General features: G+C 41.7%; 1 protein-coding gene across 2 annotated transcripts in view; it reads left to right on the top strand.

Annotated features, from left to right (window-relative positions):
* Positions 1 to 18,852, top strand: part of CPVL (carboxypeptidase vitellogenic like) — a 128,371-nt gene that overhangs the window by 98,269 nt on the left and 11,250 nt on the right. For both annotated transcript variants that reach the window (XM_047694632.1, XM_047694633.1), the window contains exon 12: positions 2,751 to 2,933. In XM_047694632.1, the coding sequence (XP_047550588.1) occupies positions 2,751 to 2,933 (183 nt within the window). The remainder of the gene's footprint in view (positions 1 to 2,750; positions 2,934 to 18,852) is intronic.

Genomic DNA, 18,852 nt, shown 5'->3' with positions numbered 1-18,852 from the left:
CACCCCAGGAAGATGTGGAGGAAATGTACACAGATCCTCCACAACTAACCAGCTCGTCAGGGCTTGGGCCTTGTCCTGGAACTTCTCTGACTACCAAGCTGAGTAGCATGTGCCCTTGGGCCTCAGAACCACCCACCCCTATGCTCCACCCACCTGGTTCTTTGGCTCCCTTCACTGGATCCTGGGTATCTCTCCCACTCACCCAGCCCTAAAGGCAACTGAGATATTCCTGTCAGGGCTGATGAGAGTAAATGTGACATTTAGATAAAAATAAAAGCTCTGGAATTCTTATATTTAATGCTGGCAGCCTTAAATGCCAGCTTTGAAATCACCTCCCTTGATCATTAATCTGATTTCTTTTCTTTCTTTTTTTTTTTTTTTGCATTTGACTTATGTGCCCTTTAGAAGTTAAAAACATGTTCCTTGCTTTAAGAAGATTTTCCGTGTGCCCCCAGAAGTAGGCCTTCTACGCGTCCCATGTGCAAAATTATGTAGTTCAGCCCCACACTGCCTCATTCCAGAGAGTTAGAGCTCTTGTTTGTGATGAGTCTTGAATAACAAGGGGCACAGCTCAGGGACAGACTGCATTTCAATTCAGTCCAACGAACATGTACGCTAATGCTGTACAAATAGGCCCGTTTTTGCTGTAACCTGTGGATCTGCATCCCTGAAAGATAAAAAATTCCAATCAATTTCAAAATATACAGATGATCGTCAGGTAGCTCCAAGAGACACTCAGAAAGATGCGAGCTTCATTTAGTGGCCACGGAGTGGAAAACAACCAAATGCGCTTGTGTATTTGCTAGTTAATCAGCATCTTTTCATGGAATTCTAGAAGAGGAATTACTTTATAGATGATTATCTCCGCTAATCAGGCCTTTCTCGAATGGGGGAGGATTTAAGCCTTGTTTGCTGGTACAGATCATGTGTAATTGTTTCCATACTGTTGGCAAAACAGCTGTAGGAGTTTTGCATGGGCCATAAGTACCCAAGGTCTTTGAGGCAATTTCTTTGTATAAACAATGCAAATTTTTATTGCTAGAGTTGAGTTGAGTCTTTTAAAGAGGCTTTAAATCGAGCAGGAGTTTTCCCCTTTGGGTTTCTGCTTAGGAGAGCGGAGGTGGTGATGGTGATGGGGTAACATGAAAGATCCTGTGCTCCAGCAGCAGAGGCCCAGGGCTCTTTCATCTTGGGCTCAGTCCTGGCCCACTGCTGCTTGAGGATTTGGAGTGTGTAAAAGTCCTGGGCTGTTTAATTATGTGCAAGCCTTTTAAGAAGCCTGCACCAGGAAGGCAGAGATGGAAACATGTGCAGTGAAACATTTTATATCCAATTTGAGGATTCAACCAAAGGTCTTCACTTGAGCAAAACCAGAACTTCCAAGTAGATCAAAGGTAGCATGGAGTGGAGGAAACCCTCTTTGTTGGGAGTTGAGTAACAATGCCTTACAAGAATTAGTATCGTGTGAGTTGCATAAAAATAACCTGAGAAGAGTGGAAAACAAGGGAGAAAATGAATCAGATTTATACCACCTATGTTAACCAACTATATTCATGTTTTTTAAAGTGGCATCCCATATGTGTATGGGTTTATGCGCCTATGTTCTACATACGTGATTGTGGTATGTATTTGACTTTCAGCTTTCATACTTAACAGCATGCGAGAAGTATTTTCTACGTTGCTGCATGGTTCAGTGGAACATTTTAAATGGTTTTGCATGATCCCATAGGATTTCTGTTCCGTAGTTTATTTAACCCCTTCACTATGGAACTTTTGGACTGTGTTTCAGTTTTTCATTATAAGGACCCAATGAATATGTCTATATATATTGGGGGGGCTTATTTCATAAAATTCATTCCACAAACTGGAGTTATTGGGACAGAGAGTCTCAACATTTTCGAAACTTGTTGTTAAAAATGGATCATTGCTTTCCTGAAGAGTAGTACCATTTTTACACTTCATTAGCATGGGGTGGTATCTGAATTCTTTCCCAAGCCAGCTGAATATTGCTTTATTGGTTTTGGAGAAAAGGCACGAGTTGCTTCAGAGTTGTTTCTTCTATACTATCCACCATCTTTGCAAAAAAATAAAAATTGTATTCTAGGAAGAAGAGACATTCCTCATTGTTGACAAGTGGCTATCGTGTCTAAGAAAAGGAGGCCTTTTAAGGGGCATGGCAGACCCAGTTGCCTCCAACAAGGAACAAATCTGAGGCACCTGCTTCTCTCCATCTGCCTCCAAAAATTGTGTTGCCACTATAAAAACCAGTGTTGGAAGGGAGAGTGGTATGGATTAGCAGCTCCTGAGAGAATTCCCAGCCCACAAGCTCGAAAGCCAAGTTAATGAAATGCAGTCTCCACGCAAATCCGATGGTATAGTGTTCTTCAGTTTCACTAAGAGGTAACCACAGTCCTCTTCTTGAACATAGCTATACCTCGAAGTGATATCCCTGGATAATACAGTACAAATGCTTTTGTAACTGAGAGAAACCTTTATGCAGGTTCCTAGGAAGGTTCGAACTTCTGGAAGAATTGCAATGGCTGAGCCAAGGCTTGTGCTGATTTCAGATTGTTGGTGTGGCCAACTGGAGGAAAATGACCCCACTCACCTGCTGGGCTGGCCTCTCTGAGCACAGTATCAGAAAGCCTCCCATTACCTTTTCTCTCATGCACACACTGTCCATACCCAGATACACATGGTGGCTTCACCTGCTGAGTCCCACATTTGCCCACACCTCGATTTCGTTTCAGGTTCTGATCTACAATGGCCAGCTGGACATCATCGTGGCAGCTTCCCTGACAGAGCGCTCTCTGATGGCCATGAAGTGGAAGGGGTCCCAGAAATACAAGCAGGCAGCAAGAAAAGTTTGGAAGATCCTTAAATCCGATAGTGAAGTGGCTGGTTATGTGCGGCAGGTGGATGACTTCTCTCAGGTCTGGAGACACTTTGGGGCCTGTAGGTTTTGGGGGTGGGGGGAGTGGATGGTGGGGTTGAAACAAAAGCTTGAACACCAGGAAGGCATGGCTAGCCCTACGCAGGGTCACACAACAGCCCAAGGGTATCTTCTGTGGCCCTCCTCTCCACAGGGCAAAGTGCCTGAGTTCATTAAAGTACACAGTGATTCATGGGAACCAAAACAAAAGTTTAGATATTATTCAAGAGACAAGGTGACAATCAAAAAGGTAATACTCATCCCAAAAGACAAATCATTAATGAGAGAGTTAATCTATTTGGGAACAGAAGGGAGCTTGAACAAATGACATGAGTTAGATTCAGTGTAATCTCTCCTGGCAAATCTGTGCTCACATTGGGTCTCATGCATGAAGCCCCAGGACAAAATCTGTGCATCTGATGCCCCTAGTGTGACCTCCACTTCAGGGCTCAGATGTTGCTCCTGGCCATGCCTGTCCACTGTGCCTCCAGTCTACAGGTCTCAGTCCCTCAAGGGTCTTCAGGGCTTGTTGGTGACTACGTGATGATTACACTGTTTACCTCCAGAAAATTCTTGGAGAAATTGAGAATGCTTTTGCATAGTTAGTCAAGAGGAGAGATTTAAGTCTTCTGGACCTGGATTTTTTTTTTTCCTGCAATTTTTTATTGGAGGAGACATTGGGAACTCAGTTCTGTAGTTTTGAGTATTTGGAATTACAGCTTTCCAAATGCTCGAGCTTTTCATTAGGCAAATCCATGCTCCAAATAACAATTGATCTCAGGGGCATGCTACCTTGAAAGTACTTTGCTTTGGCAAAATAAATGAGAGTTCACAACAAATTCCTTAAAGGTCACTGAGTTGTGATATGCGTTACTCACTTATGTTAGAAGAAATGATGGATCAAGCAGAAATTATGGGTAGTCTAATGTATAAAGGGACCCTTCCATCCCCCCCCAACCCCACCTATCATTCTAACCATGTAATAACATATACAAAATTTAAATATTGTGCAACATTAACTACCTTGGACAAAGGAAACAGTTGAGAGACATAGTTCTGGGCTCAATTAAAGGGAAACTCTATGTTGGAAAACTTATAACGTTATAGTTTCTAAATTGAGATAAATTGTACCAACCAATTAAAAACTGGTGCCACAGCAAACTAAATGAGTCAGAGCAGAAACAGTTCTGGCAGGACACATGTGAGGTTTGAAAATAAGTCTGGGGCAGGATGGAGATAGGAGTGTCTATTGAACTGCAGAGAGATCTGGAGAGGAGATGGTGAGTGCTGTGTCCACCCTGGATCTTCTGTAAACAACCCAAGCAGTCTTGGATTGGGTATCGACTTGGGAATCACAATAACTGGTTAACTCTAAAGACTGATTCCAAATGATTGAAATTCCTGGACAAAAGGAGCCTCTTCATTTGCAGAAGATATCCTGGACTTCATTTTTGGTATTTATTTGTCTGTTTTTAAGTAACACAAGTTTCATATAGAGAGAGAACAAAGAACATATATGTGTATATATGTATATAGAGAGAATATATATACACATACATATATAGAGAAGAGAGAACATATATGTATTTGTCTCTGTTCATTATTAAATATATTGATTAATATAAAATATATATTGTATATATAATATATATTTAATATGATTTTTCTATTCTACTTTTACATCCATTTTTACTTTATTTATTTTGTCATTAAATGCATATAGTCATAGAAGTTATACTTTCCTTGCAAATTAAATCAACATTATTCTCAGGAAGTATCCCATTTTTAGTCTAGTAATGTTTCTTGTCCTAAAGTCTGTTTTGTTGATAGTACTCTAACAATGCCAACTTCCTTCTTTTTTTTTTAAGATTTTATTTATTTATTTGACAGACAAAGATCACAAGTAGACATAGAGGCAGGCAGAGAGAGAGGAGGAAGCAAGCTCCCTGTTGAGCAGAGAGCCTGATGTGGGGCTTGATCCCAGGACCCTGAGATCATGACCTGAGCCGAAGGCAGAGGCTTAACCCACTGAGCCACCCAGGCGCCCCGCCAACTTCCTTTTTGATTAATGTTTCCCTGGGACATCTTTTTCAACTCTTCGTTTTCAATTTTTCTGTATCCTTATATAGAAAGATGTGTCTCTCGTAAGCAGCATTTAATTGGGTTTTGTGTATCTTTAATAGAGCCTGACAATATTTTTTAAAAATGGAATAGTCTGTTTACATTTAGTGTAATTACTGGTATATTGTGTTTAAATCTACTGCTTTACTATTTGTTTCTTACTCATCTTACTTTTTTGTATTTCTCTTTTCTTTATTGCATCTTTTGTATTACTCAAGTGTTTTATATCATTTTTGGTTTTTTTTTTTTTTAAGATTTTTATTTATTTATTTGACAGAGAGAAATCACAAGTAAGCAGAGAGGCAGGCAGAGAGAGAGGAGGAAGCAGGCTCCCTGCTGAGCAGAAAGCCCGATGTGGGGCTCGAACCCAGGACCTGGGATCATGACCTGAGCCGAAGGCAGCAGCTTAACCCACTGAGCCACCCAGGCGCCCCCATTTTTGGGTTTTATTCCCTCTGGAAACCTGTTAGGCTATACACTCTTTTAATCTTGTTTAATGATTATACTCAAGGGTAAATTATAAATTCTGGACTTAATCCTAATATAAATTAGAATTTTACCACTTTCCACATAAATGCAAGAACCTTAGATCTTCCTTACCAACTCTCCTCGTTTTATGTTATCATTAAAAACAAAACAAGGGGCGCCTGGTGGCTCAGTGGGTTAAGCCTCTGCCTTCAGCTCAGGTCATGATCTCAGGGTCCTGGGATCGAGCCCCACATTGGGCTTTCTGCTCAGCGGGGAGCCTGCTTCCCCCTCTCCCTCTACCTGCCTCTCTGCCTACTTGTGATCTCTCTTTGTCAAATAAATAAATAAAATCTTAAAAAAAAAATCTACACACTCTTTGAACACCACACAATGTTACCTACATCATGTTACACAGCCAGTATCATTGTGACTTACCCATAAACGGATCCATTCGATCCCCCTTCAGCCTCTTTCCCATTTCCATGCTTCCGACTGGAATTATTTTTCTTTGCTTAAAAAAAAAAAATCCCTTTATTATTTATTTTAGTAAAGTTGTGTTGGCAACAGTTTCTGTTTTTGTTTGTCTGAAAATGTCTTTGTGTTGCCTTTAGTTGAGAAGTACATTTTTCGTGGAATTGAAGTTTAGCTGGGCAGTTATTGTCTTTTCGGTTTTCTGTCTTTGACTCAAGTCATGATCCCAGGGTCCTGGGATGGAGCACCGTGTCAGGCTCCCTGCTCAGCAGGGAGCCTGCTTCTCCCTCTTCTCCCTGCTTGTGCGCTCCTTAACTCTGTTCCCTGCACCGCCTCAAATAATATCTTAAAAGAAAGAAAAAAAGAACAGCAGTCTGTGATACCCTTATAGGATTATTGAGGGAATTCAACAAGTTAATTAGCAGAGAACAGTTCCTCATCATAGTAAACATTTGTTATTATTACCCTGAAGTGCATATAAAAATAGATATAATAAAAGGAAAATTATAAATCATCAAGATCAGGGAAAATTATTAAAAATCAAGCCTTCAGGGAAGTTTAAGTATAATATTTAGGCTATTAAGGCTAATATAAGGTTATTAGGAGGCTATTAGCATGAATGCTGAGCTGCCAGGAGCAATGGACATGTCACTTGTCCCCTGTCTGCTGCACAGCTTTATGATGACAATACCACCAGGCACGTGAGCATATCCTCTGGGTTCTCAATGGCTGTGTCTGCCGCCTGTTACTTTATGTCCCCCAGACCAGCCTTGAGAAGCACTCCAGTGCCCCGCACCACACCTGTATCCCGCTGGGCTCGGTGCATAGAACCTCTAGCTGGGGAGGCTGGGCTGTGGCTGCAGGGACGACACGCGCTACCAAGGTGGGGAGAAGGGATTGGCTGCCACCCCAAAACTTGGGACAAATACCACACTAGCCTGCTATCTCTTCTTGTGAATGCAAAACACACTGAGAGATGAAATGGCCCTCAACCAGCTGCCAAAAAATGGTAACAAAGGCAGCAAGGCCCACATGTGTTTGTGATGGGGAGTGTTTTACCACACGCCAAGGGATCTGCGTTTTATGTAGGTGATATTAAAATGTTGGCAGAGCTCCTGCCCACTTACGCCTCAACGTAGGCTCGGGGGTGGCGTGTGGTGATGGGGAATTATGGAGGAAAAAGAGCACCGGTGCTAAGAAAGGCATTCTCTGTGTGCCCTGGATTGAGAATCCTGTCCAAAGGTCAAGCGTCTGATAATGAAAAAAGCAGACCTTAGCCACGAACTTGCCTTTTGGCATTGGGCACAGAAAACAGAAGCATGTGAATATGTCTGCCAAAAAAAGAAAGTTCACTCTCTGCCAAACTCCACGGCTCTTAATGTAAAAATCGAAACCAGTATAGACCCGTCTCTGAGTGGTTACCTAAAGTGTCCATTCAAAAGAATGACAGCTGTCCCTGGGGAGCAACAGGGTAGAGAGAGGGAGCCTTTCTCTCCACATGTTCCCTGTTAGCCGATGCCTTGGGAAAACCCAAAGGCAGCTCCAGCCCATCTGTAGAGATCCGGTGAAGGAGGGCTGCATGTTGCCTCTTGCTGGTTCTGGCCTAGGAGGCCATGTGCCTTTGGGATCTCTACCATTCTAAGAATTAGACACTGCCTTACTACGTCACCCAGGGAAGTGGCCTTTGCTCCGTTTGTTCATCTATAAAATGCAGGGTTTGGACTGAGTTATCTGTAAGATATCTAAGAAAGATCTGAAATATCTATTTTTCATTAATGCCCAGAAGGTCTCAGTTAGCAAGCAAGATCGAACAGCTTAGTGACTTTCTGCATAGTGGTGTGTGTGTGTGTGTGTGTGTGTGTGTGTGTGTGTATTGACTTAATAGCGTTATGGTGCAGATCCAAGTTCTCATCCTCTTCCTCCTTGGCCGGTGATAACCCACTGTCAGGACCAACCTGTCAGGACCAACCTGCTCCTCCTTTTGGGGTCTTTCTCTATCCTTCTCTGAAAGTCAGTCACTCACTGTTCATCATCTGTTCATCAAAACAGTCATCTGTTTTGATGGTGCCACTGCTGTTAAAATGCAAGATATTTTGTTTTTAATATCATTGAATAGTTATTTCAACTCTAAGGAAGTTTTGACTCCATACTTAGAAATATAAAATTTTACTCAGAATCACACTGATGAATTTCTTTAAGAACATCTTTCTAAAATAAACTTGGTGAAGTTAACTTTTCCGAAGAAAGCACTGAAGCCATTTCAAACTTTTCCATCTTTATTTCACTGAAAATAATTTCTTGAGGACTAATTATTTTCCATGTACACATGGAAAGAAAGGTTTGAGTCACTGGGTCAGTTTTCATTCTTATCAAATCTTACCGGGAGTAGTTTCTGCTTACATAATCTTTGCAGAATTTCCAAGTCTATTTTTCCTGATTGCAGTTTGAATCATTGTTTTTTATGTGTTTGTTATCAATATCAATTCAGTTTCTTTAGTAATTACAGGATGGATTATCTCAGCTAGGTAGGATTTTACAGCTGGAACAAATTTTAGATCTCATTTTCCAGGGTGGGAAAAGTGAAGCCCAGAGGTTAAGTGACTATCCCAAAGTCTCCTGCCCATTTCAGGACTGAGCTACGAGTAGATTCCAAACTCCTGGCTTCTAACCCATTGTTTCTCGGTTTCGCTAGGGTGCACAGCTCTGCAATGAGGCCCTGGCAGCTGCAGGCTGGTGCAGTGGAAACCGGAGCCTGTACACATCCCTGCCATCATTCAGGCAGGCCTGAGAGATCACGCATTTCACACTGAATGTTAGCTGTGAAGTCACATGCGCGTGCCCATTCCTTATAGACAGACAGAGCATCGGGGGTTTTTTTAAGGTACTAGAGCTTAGTAGGTTAGGTGAGGAGGCCAGGTTTGTCCAAAGAAGTTATGGCTTTGTCTGGGGATTTCTGATATTAATAAAAGAGCAGATGCTGAAATTAACCAAAATGAACAGAGGAAACACGGTGAGCCGTGTGTCATAATGGGAGCCTGAAGAGCAGAGCACCAGCAGAGTGCACAGACTGCTGGTTTCCAGTATGGAGCCAGGAGAGAGACTGGGAAGGGTCGTGGGCCATCGATGGTAGGCAAAGGGTGTGTGCTCCATTGCGTAAACAATGGGAGGCAGGCCACTGAATGTTTTTTTTTTCCCCAATTTTTTTTATTGTAAAATACATGTAACATGAAAATTATCATCCTAACCATTTTATAAATTTAGTTAATTAACTAATTAATTTTTTTAAGTAGGCCACATGCCCAAAGTGGAGCTTTGAGAAGTGGAGCTTCCCAAGCCTGAGATCAAGAGTAGAATGTCCTACCGACTGAACAGCCAGGCGCCCCTCGCCGTAACCATTTCAAAGGGTGTCATTCAGTGGCATTAAATACATCCATAATACTGGGGCGCCATCACCACCATCCGTCTCCATAGCTCTGTTCATCTCCTAAACTGAACCTATGGCCATTGACCACTAGCAGTGTTCCCCCGCCCCAGTCCCTAGCACCCGCTGTTCTACTCATTCTGTTTTCTATCTCTATGGATTTGACTGCTCTAAGTGTCTTGGATAGATGGAAGCATACAGTGTCACCATGGAACATGTCTGTGCACCTTTTTGAAGCTGGTCTTTTGGAGGTTTAAAATGGCAGCGGTAGGATGAATTCAGGGTGGAGAGAGGTCAAGGAAGGGGATCCCGGGGAATAGGGAGTCCCGGTAGGAGCTTTCTCGGAAGGAGGTTCTCCACCTAAATCCTGAGTCCACCTTCACGATGCTCATCTCTGAGCTCCTGGAATAGAGGTTGGGGGGATAAGCTTTGGAATGCCCAAGCTATGAGGACCGATTGCTATTTGAGAACTGGTGGTTACTGTGGAGGCACACTGACTTAAAAACTAAGTATCCGCAGGGAGAGCCTGGCATGCTGGTGTCATATAGCACTCTCCGTGGGCAGCCACAGGAAGCCTCTCCAGCCTCCTCCTGAAGTACAATCCCTGAGCCATGATTCCACCTTGACCCTGACCTGGGATTAGCTTGTGGGGCCTTCAGGCTGGTGGTCTGCCACACTCTCCTCAAGGGCTTCTCCCTGAGGTTCCAACAGGAACAAGACCTTCCGCAAGTGGTTATGTACAGAGAAACCAAAGGCAAGGAGCCCCTCACCCTCTGAGCTTCACTGTTTTGAAGAGTTGTGACCAGGAGAAGGCAGCCTGGTCTGGAGTGTAGACTCGAGCTAGACACACCGGTATGAATTTCAGTTTTGGCTGTGGGCTGCTCCTGGTTCTGTAAACCCTGAGCGAGGAGGGTGTTGGGAAGGCCAGTGCTAATGGGGGCTATACCAGTTCTTCAGCATTTGTCAGCCCTCAAGCCTGCCACACACTTTTTCTCCATGGTTATGGAACACTAATAGTGCCCCTGTAAATTATGTGATTATACTTCCTAATTTATAAATGAGCAAAGAGAAGTTTCGCCTGAGCTTCTTGCTTCAGGCTTCAAATAGTCATCATACCTGAGATTTGACAACACAAATCTCGATCTTTCCTTTGAGCCATGGTGCCTCTCAGTACCTATGAGGACAGTGGGGTGGGAAGGGATAGGATACTCTCATTGGCCAGACTGGGCTACATGTGTGCCCTGGGCTGTGTGTGGTGCTGGTGACAGAGGTGGGTGTGGCCGGTACATTTGGCAGCACATCCAGTCCACACAGAAAAGACTGTTTCCTAAAGGAAAGCAGAGTGCTTTCAAGAGGGAGGAGGACAGGGAAAGCGTGGTGTGCAGACAGAAAGCAGTAACAGCCCCAGCTTCCTAAATGTGCTTTCCTAAAACTAACATTCACTTTGTTTTGTTTCTCTGACTCCACACAACAAGAAAATAGAGAAAGGAATAACCACAGTCCTCAGTGGACAAAGGAAGGTCAGGCTGAGATTTGAATGTTTCCATGGATAATCCACAGCGGGAATGACAAAGAGCTGGCCACCTGCCTCTCTCGGATTTCCTGTTGACTTTTTTTTTTTTTTTTTTTAAGAATTTTAAACAGCTTAGGGAGCATTCTGAACTATTTCTGAAGGAACTAACAGTTCCAGAAAGGCTTCATCGAGTCCTTGGTTGCACTGGCAAAATCAGAGTAAGCTAAGAGCAACAAATGTGATTTTTGCATTCGCCTAGTGAGATAAATTTAAAACAATATTTAATGCAGGAAAGTAACTGTTAAACAGATTTGAGATGATGATCCCCAAATGCACCTGATTCCCTGGGGAAATGTTTTGGCTTTGTTACAGAGATTGTTACACTGAATCGTCACATCTCTTCCAGCTCTGTTGCTTTCTACGAAGAGAGATGTCCTGATTCATAGCTTCTTTGTCTCCATCACCTAGATCTGGGGATAATTCTGTCTGTGCATGGGAATTGGGCTGTGAGCAGAAAGCCAGAATATAGCAGTCACATCATCATCATCATAAAGATGACTTCTCTATCATCAGAGAGCTCCATGGTAGTCACAGACTGAGTTCTCCAGAAGCAGGATCAGGTCAAGTTTGGGGTGCAAGGTGTTTATTAGGGATCAACATGTGTGAATAGACAGGGGAAGAAACAGAATAGACAGAAGAGGGAATCAAACGGTGAGGCAGGCCTGAAAAAGCTCAGCCAACCCAGCAGAGAACTCTGGAGAAAGTCTTCTTCCATCAGCATCCCACATTGAGCCAAAATGTCCAGACCTTTAAGTGCCCCCTCATTCAGTCATCACATGCAGGCTGCCCCAAGAAGGGCATCATCTTGGGGAAAGGCTGCTCTCTGTAGCTGAGGCAGCCCCTGGAGCTCCTGACAGCTGGAGCCTGGACAAGAAGTCCATCCTTGAAGGGGGATCTGATGGTACCTCTCTGTCTACCATAAAGGCCACCCAGATAATGTAGTTGCGAGCTCTCAGGGTTGGCGTGGTAGGGGGTGACAGCAGGGGCTGGTGGTTTGCCTAAGACCACATAAGGTATCGCTCGCTCTTTGCTGGCATAATGTAAGCTTCCCCCTAAGCTCTCAGTGAAATTATGTCTTCTGTCTGCATTAGAAAGATGGATCCAGCCTTGCTTTTCAATTCATATCAAGATTCCAAGATGGAAACAGCAGAGTTTTCAGGAAAAAGAATGAAGAATTATCAGTAAACATTTCCCCCTTTCAGTTATGTATTAACAGAATAATAATAGATCACTCCAAAACTCAGTGGCCTGACACAATAACAGTTTATTATTTCTCATCATTATGTGGGTGGAATGGGCTCAGCTCAGTGATTGTTCTGAGTCACATGAGCTACACGAAGGCCATCCATGCAGCTGCATTCTGTGGGGAATATGGCAAAAGCTAGGACATCCAAGGTGGCCTTCTCTTCTCCAGGGCTCTCTCCATATGGCCGCAAACCATTCAGTGTCTTGGTCTGGGCTATGAAGCATGGCAGCTGGTCTCCCAAATTGAGAAGCAAAAGATGTCAGTCCTTTTAAGACCCAGGTTCAAAAGTCCCAGAATATTATTTCCATTGCATTCTTTTGGTCAAAGCCAATCACAGAGGAAGTTCAGATTCCTCTTAATGGGAAGAATGGCAAAGAATTTGGTACCATTGTTAAACTTGCTACATTTTCCTAAAACAGTGTATCTATCTCCAAATATTCTAACTTTATTTGTCTGAGATAGGACCTAAGCATTAGGATGTAAGCTTGTTAGGCAATTCTAATATGTATCCTGTTTGGAGGAACCCAAAATTGTGATGTCTTTTGCCCCTCTGTTGATGCCAAAATGGCTTTGGCTTCTAGGAACCCCATGTGGCTTATGTTTGGATAAACTTTCATTCTGATCCCTAAAGGCTGCTCTAAATCCTGACCTATTTTACTTCCTCCCAGGCCAACCAGAAACTTGAGAACATAGTTTCACTCTTAACAAACCAGCCATTGATCTGAAACATCACTTTTAGAAAAGTGTCCTCTAGTCAATAGTATCTACTGGTGGGGCTCTTATTCTGTGAAATCCTTAGCCAAAACCTTAAGCTAAATCTTAGACCTCAGTCTCTGCTGTGCATTGTAGGTTTACAAGTGGTCTTTGTTCTCTTGAAACACTGATAGACCATTGGTAATGTAGACTCATAGAAAAACGCTTGCTATTTACTCAAAAGATTAGCTTCCTTTTCCCAGCTGACTTCTGTGCTATACTGAAATAATATGGTCCTCCCGGGCAAAGTCTTTAGATAGTATTGTGTCTTATGCTACTTTTCAGAAGTGATACAGCTAGATCCAGGAAGGTGTGCTATAAACATCATCCAGATCCATTCTCAGCGAAGACGGTGTCCACAAGCCATTTGAATTTGTTTCTGGATATCAATTAATTGATCAAATATTATGATAGATTGATATAACTAATATCATGTCAGCAAAAAAAAAAAAATGCAACTATTTTACTGAAGAGTAACCTTAGTATTTTCATTAGGTGATTGTTGGGTTCTTAAAAAAGGGCTCTTAACCTAGGGCAAGGGTCTGTGGCTAGTATTCAGGGGGTCAGTGAACTTGAGGGGAAAATGCATTTTATTTTCACTAACCTCAAATAGCTTTTCCTTCCATTATCAATTTTGAAATTTAGCATTTCCTCCCATTATGAATGTAGGCCACAAACCACAGCTGCCTTAGCAGTATCTTTGACTCTGTCACCAATAGAAAGCAGAAATACTTTGATATCAAATACAAATGCTGTTGCAAATACCTTGAAACAGCATCACCATCACTGTTACTTTGAAATTACAGTAGTTCTCAAACCCACTGATTGTTCTTATTGAATGTGGGCATAGAGAAGTACATATATTGTTATATCAGAACTTTATTTTTTATGACTTTGTTAATTTCAATATAATGGGTTCATTTGCAATCTGTAATATGTATATGTAAATATATAAAATGTATTTTAAAACATTTTTCTGAGAAGTATCCATAGGCTGCAGAAGACGCCTTAGGGGTCCACAGCACCAAAAAGACCAAAAGCCCGTGCATTAGACAATTTGAATTATTGAAAATAATTTCTAGATCCTCCCCAACCCAAACCATAGACCGCCTTTAGCCTTTGGGGACCCCAGATTGAAAAGTTACGAATTTAGCTATCAAGTAGACTTGAATTTTATCTCTAGTCTTATTACCTTGGCAATTCTAGCTCCTCCTCTCACCATCCTCAAGCAACAAGAGTGTTGAGATTAAAAGACCGGATACCGTGCCAGCCCTGCTCCAGCACTAGCTAGCTGTGTGACCTTGGGGAAGATACTTGACTTCTCCAAGAGGTTCTGCATCCGTGAAATGGGGATAACATTAATACCTATCTCTCTCATGAAGGGATTAATTACTAGGATTCATTGAGGTTATGGGTATCCGTGTATTACTTGACATTCTACCCGGCACCTAGTAAGCGTGGAAGAAATATTTATTGCTTCTGCCTCTCCTAGCATTCATCTGTTTCTATAGCGCAAGATGCTCTCCTCCTGTCTAATAGGATCCTTAATAGATACTATGTTTTTAGGCCTCAACTAAATATTATTTATCAGAAAGGCCTAGAACTACAGCAGTTGTTTCCAGTTGTAACTTCATAACAAAGAAACTGTCTTGGTGAGAGGCGGAGGAAACAGAGAGCAAGGGGACATGTTCCACATTTTGCTACATGGCGGTCTAATAATAGTAAATAAAAGTGGCTACATTGAGTAATGAGATGTTTCTAAAGCATCAAATCCCTTCTGGTTGAACAGTCATCTGAAACATCCCTGTTGACAATAAATGAAGCATCCAGCCTTTTTGTTTTTGTCTTTTTTTTTTTCCATTTACACTGAGCTTCTAACATATGGAAACAGGGAAGAAGAGGAATATAGGAGTTGAGAGTTAGAGAGTAAAAAACTATGCAGCAAAACAGAAACCCCAGTTGTTTGCCGAACTTTCTGCTCTTCTGCTGTCCAGCATGGAGATGTGGGTGTTTATTTTTGTTCCTAATATTTATTTTCTTATGCAGCAGTCAGAGTCCCAAGGTTTAGATTCTGGCACTAGCCCGGTCTTCCTAGAGCTGCTTGCCAGAGGGGGGACTTCCCATTTTTGCTTTTGTTTCCCTTTAATTGCTTCTCTGTATCCTTCCCACTTACTGTTTTAGACACATGGCCCATCTCATCAGCTCTGTGTTAGAAGAAAAGAGCATGACAGAGAACATGTTACATTTTTTAAAGATTCATTTTTGTGAGTTTGGCAGCAACTATAGGAGGTTTCTCTCTCTCTTTTTTTTTTTTAGTTAAAAATTGAATAACCAAAAAGTAAGTATAATACTTGTATGAGATAAAAACAAATAATGATAAATGAACCCCTTTGTACTTACCAGCCAGTTTAAGAAGTACCGCATGACCAAGAGCTTGTCCTCGCCCATCCCACCCCTTTCTCTCATTGCCCCTGGAGGCGAACCACTGAACTGGATTTTGTTTTTATCATCCTTTTTTTTTCTTAAGTAATAGTTTTACAGATATACATCTATATAAATATTTTACTTCTCATGTGTAATTTTCTATAAAAGGAATTATTCTGTATGGATTTTGTAATAACATGCTTTTGCTACTGAGCGATGTTGAGATTTCATCCATGCTGATGGGTTCAGTTGTGCTGTTTCCTTTTTTATTGCCATATAGTATTCCACTGCTTGATTCCGTCCCTCAGCCATTCCACCGCTGCTGGACATGTGGGTTGTTGCCAGTGTTTTGCTACCACAAATATTGCTTTTGTGAACATTCTTGCTCTCCTTGTACCCATGTCCAAGAGTTTGTCTAAGAATCATGCCTAGAAGTGGGACTGATGAGTTCATAGGGTTTGAGCATCTTCAGCTCCATCAGATCATGCCCAACTGTTTTCAAAACTGATTATAACCTTGCCAGTCATGTTTAAGAGATCAGATTATTTCACTCTCTCACCAACTCTAGGACTTGTCTCTAGACTTTTTTCCCCGTGGAAAGGTGAAATTGAAGGGGGAGGCTTAATGTCCTTTCCCATGTCTGCCATTCATGATTTGTCTTCTTTCCCTCTTGCTGTATTTCCCATCTTCTCTGGCTAGCATCAAACAGAAAGACTGTAGCTTCCACACACGGCGAACAGGTGGGATGGACATGTCATGTCTAAGTCTTAGCACTGATTTGGTTAGGCAGATGCGTTATTCTTTCTGGATGTCCTGTGCTGAGGTTGGCTATCAAAATATCTGGCTTAGGGGCACCTGTGCGGCTCAGTCTATTAAATGTCTGCCTTTGGCTCAGGTCATGATCCCAGGGTCATGTCCATGTTGGGATCCCCACTCAGTTGGAGTCTGCTTCTTCCTTTGCCTCTGCTCGCTCCTGCTCTCTATCTCTATGTCTTAGTCTCTCCTCTTTCTCTAAATAAATAAATAAAATATTTTTTTAAAATATCCAGCTGAAAAAAAACAGGGAATTTAGTCCTCAGCACCTTTTCAATTCAACTCACCAACAGTGGCTCAGCATAAAGAAGCAACTACTAAAACAGATCTCAGTTTATGCCTTGGATTTGCAGTCAAGCCCTAGACCATCGGGAGGAGAATCTGAATCTTTCCACAACACAACACAAGGGCCCTCAGCTTCCATCATTTTCCCACCAAAACAGCAAGCAAGTCAAGTTATTTAGCCAGTTGCTTTGCTGTGTGTCTTACCAGAAAATTAAGAAGAAGAAGAATTGGTAACTATTACTCACATCTGCTTTCTAAATCCTTCTCAGTGGGCTGATTTTATTCATTTCCTAGTGCTTGACAAAGAAACCACAAAGAACTACTTAAAGAGGAAAACACTGATTTTATATAAAGCAATTAAAAATACAGCATTTTGAGGAAATTTTTAAAAAGAGGCTCCCCTACTTTATACATTCTAAAATGGGACTGTTTTTGCTTTTGTGATGTTTTAACAAAAGTCCCAGGTTTTAGAAGATGCTATTCAAGAATGCTCTGTGTTTTAAGTTGTTATGGTTTAAACTACTTCCTTTGACAATAGCTGGTCTTAACAAGTCCCCTTACTCTCCAGTCTACTCTTCTCTCGGTGCTTTTGCCAAAACACAAGTCCAATCATGTTTTCCCTTGTTCAAACCCTCTCACTGACTCCCTGCTACTTCCAGAATAAAGTCTTCATTCCTTATAAGGTCCTTTCTGCTCTTCTAGCTGCCCAGAAAACTCCCATTTACCTTCAGGGATTAAAATGACCTCTAAAGAGGTATCTGGCAGGCTGAGTCAGTAGAGTACGCCACTGTTGTTGGTCCCGAGTTCAAGCCCCACGTTGGGTGTAGAGAATACCTATAAATAAATAATAAATAAGTGAATAAATAAATCAAACTACCTCTAGGAAGCCCTTCTCCCAGAATACCTCCTTCTCTGCATCTCTTTATGCATGAACCACACTGGGGTTTCTCTTTCATTTAACTCTTTAATTGCTTTCCTCCCCTACTTGACACTGAGCTCCTTGAGGACAGGAATAAGATATCATTTATCTCTGTAGCAAACCCCTTAGCACACTTCCCAACACCCAGTGAATGTCTGGTGAATGAAAATCAAATTGGCTCCCACCTCATACTGACACACATCTGTGTGTGTGTGTGTGTGTGTGTGTGTGTGTGTGTGTGTGTGTGTTTTAAAACCAGTACCTGGGTGGCTCAGTGGGTTAAGTGGCCACTCTTGGTTTCAGCTCAGCTCATGATCTCAAGGTTGTGGATCAAGCCCTTGGTGTCAGACATCGTATTCAGTGGGGAGTCTCCTTGTCCCTCTCCCTCTGCTCCTCCCTGTCTCTCGCAAATAAATAAATAAACAAATAAGATCTCTAAAAACAAAACAAAACTGCATTTCTCAAGGGATGCTGTGGTTGCTGACCCATCATACATACCAAAGTGTCTTCTAGGAAACAGACTAGGCATGCTAAGATAATGAATAGTTCAAAGCAATTCCCTTCAAAGGAGAAAGGATGCATTGTTTGTGTCAGCTGAAGACGATTTCCTTCTGTGTTACACAGGAGAAGAAAGGAGAAATATTCTGGGAAATAAATTTATGGGAGGAGTTGTAGAAGTTTCATTATCTCGGGGGGCTGATTAGAATGTCCCCTCCTCCAAAAAAAAAAATCAACTTTTTGGCATTTGGGGTTCTTTTTCTTTAAAAAAACAAAAAAAAACAAAAACCCACACAGCTTGCTTCCTGAAAACAAAGGAAATAATAAACAATGGCAACTCCCAATTTTACTCTGATTATTTGCCAAGAGTCCTCTTAGTTCATGTGGTTCTATTTCATTAGAGAGGGCTGATTAGCATAAAAAGAATGCTTCTAAATTAAGCTACCCAAATATGCACTTAGTTAATACTCAGAGAGCTAATTTATTGTATTATTTAAAATATAAATTGGATAGCAAATCTATTTACTGAGGTATAACAGCTAGGCAATGATGCATAATTTTCTCTTAGCTGTTGAGTGGTTTTTAATAATCTATTGAAATTTAACAGAGAACCATTTCATTATGGGAAGTGAATAAATACTAAGAAGACTAACATTTAAAGTATTATCCACACATGGAGAATAGGTTTTAAAAATTAATGATATTTGAGGAACAAAGAGGGAATTGGGGTTTGCTTTTTAAACAGTAACATTTTGTTGTTTTAATTTGAAGTGTAACCAGATCCACAAAATTGCTTGTGGAAATGTTAAACAGAGCCCAGAAATAAACAAGGTGGAGGGTGGAGTGGGGCAGAGAAATGGGCAGCGTGAAGGAACAAAATAAAGTTGTCTTAAGATACTGCCCCATTGTCAACTGGACCACTGGACAG

This window comes from Lutra lutra, chromosome 11 (assembly GCF_902655055.1).
Source record: "Lutra lutra chromosome 11, mLutLut1.2, whole genome shotgun sequence".
In the NCBI taxonomy this organism is placed as follows: Eukaryota; Metazoa; Chordata; class Mammalia; order Carnivora; family Mustelidae; genus Lutra; species Lutra lutra.
This window is presented reverse-complemented; position numbering and strand designations above follow the sequence as displayed.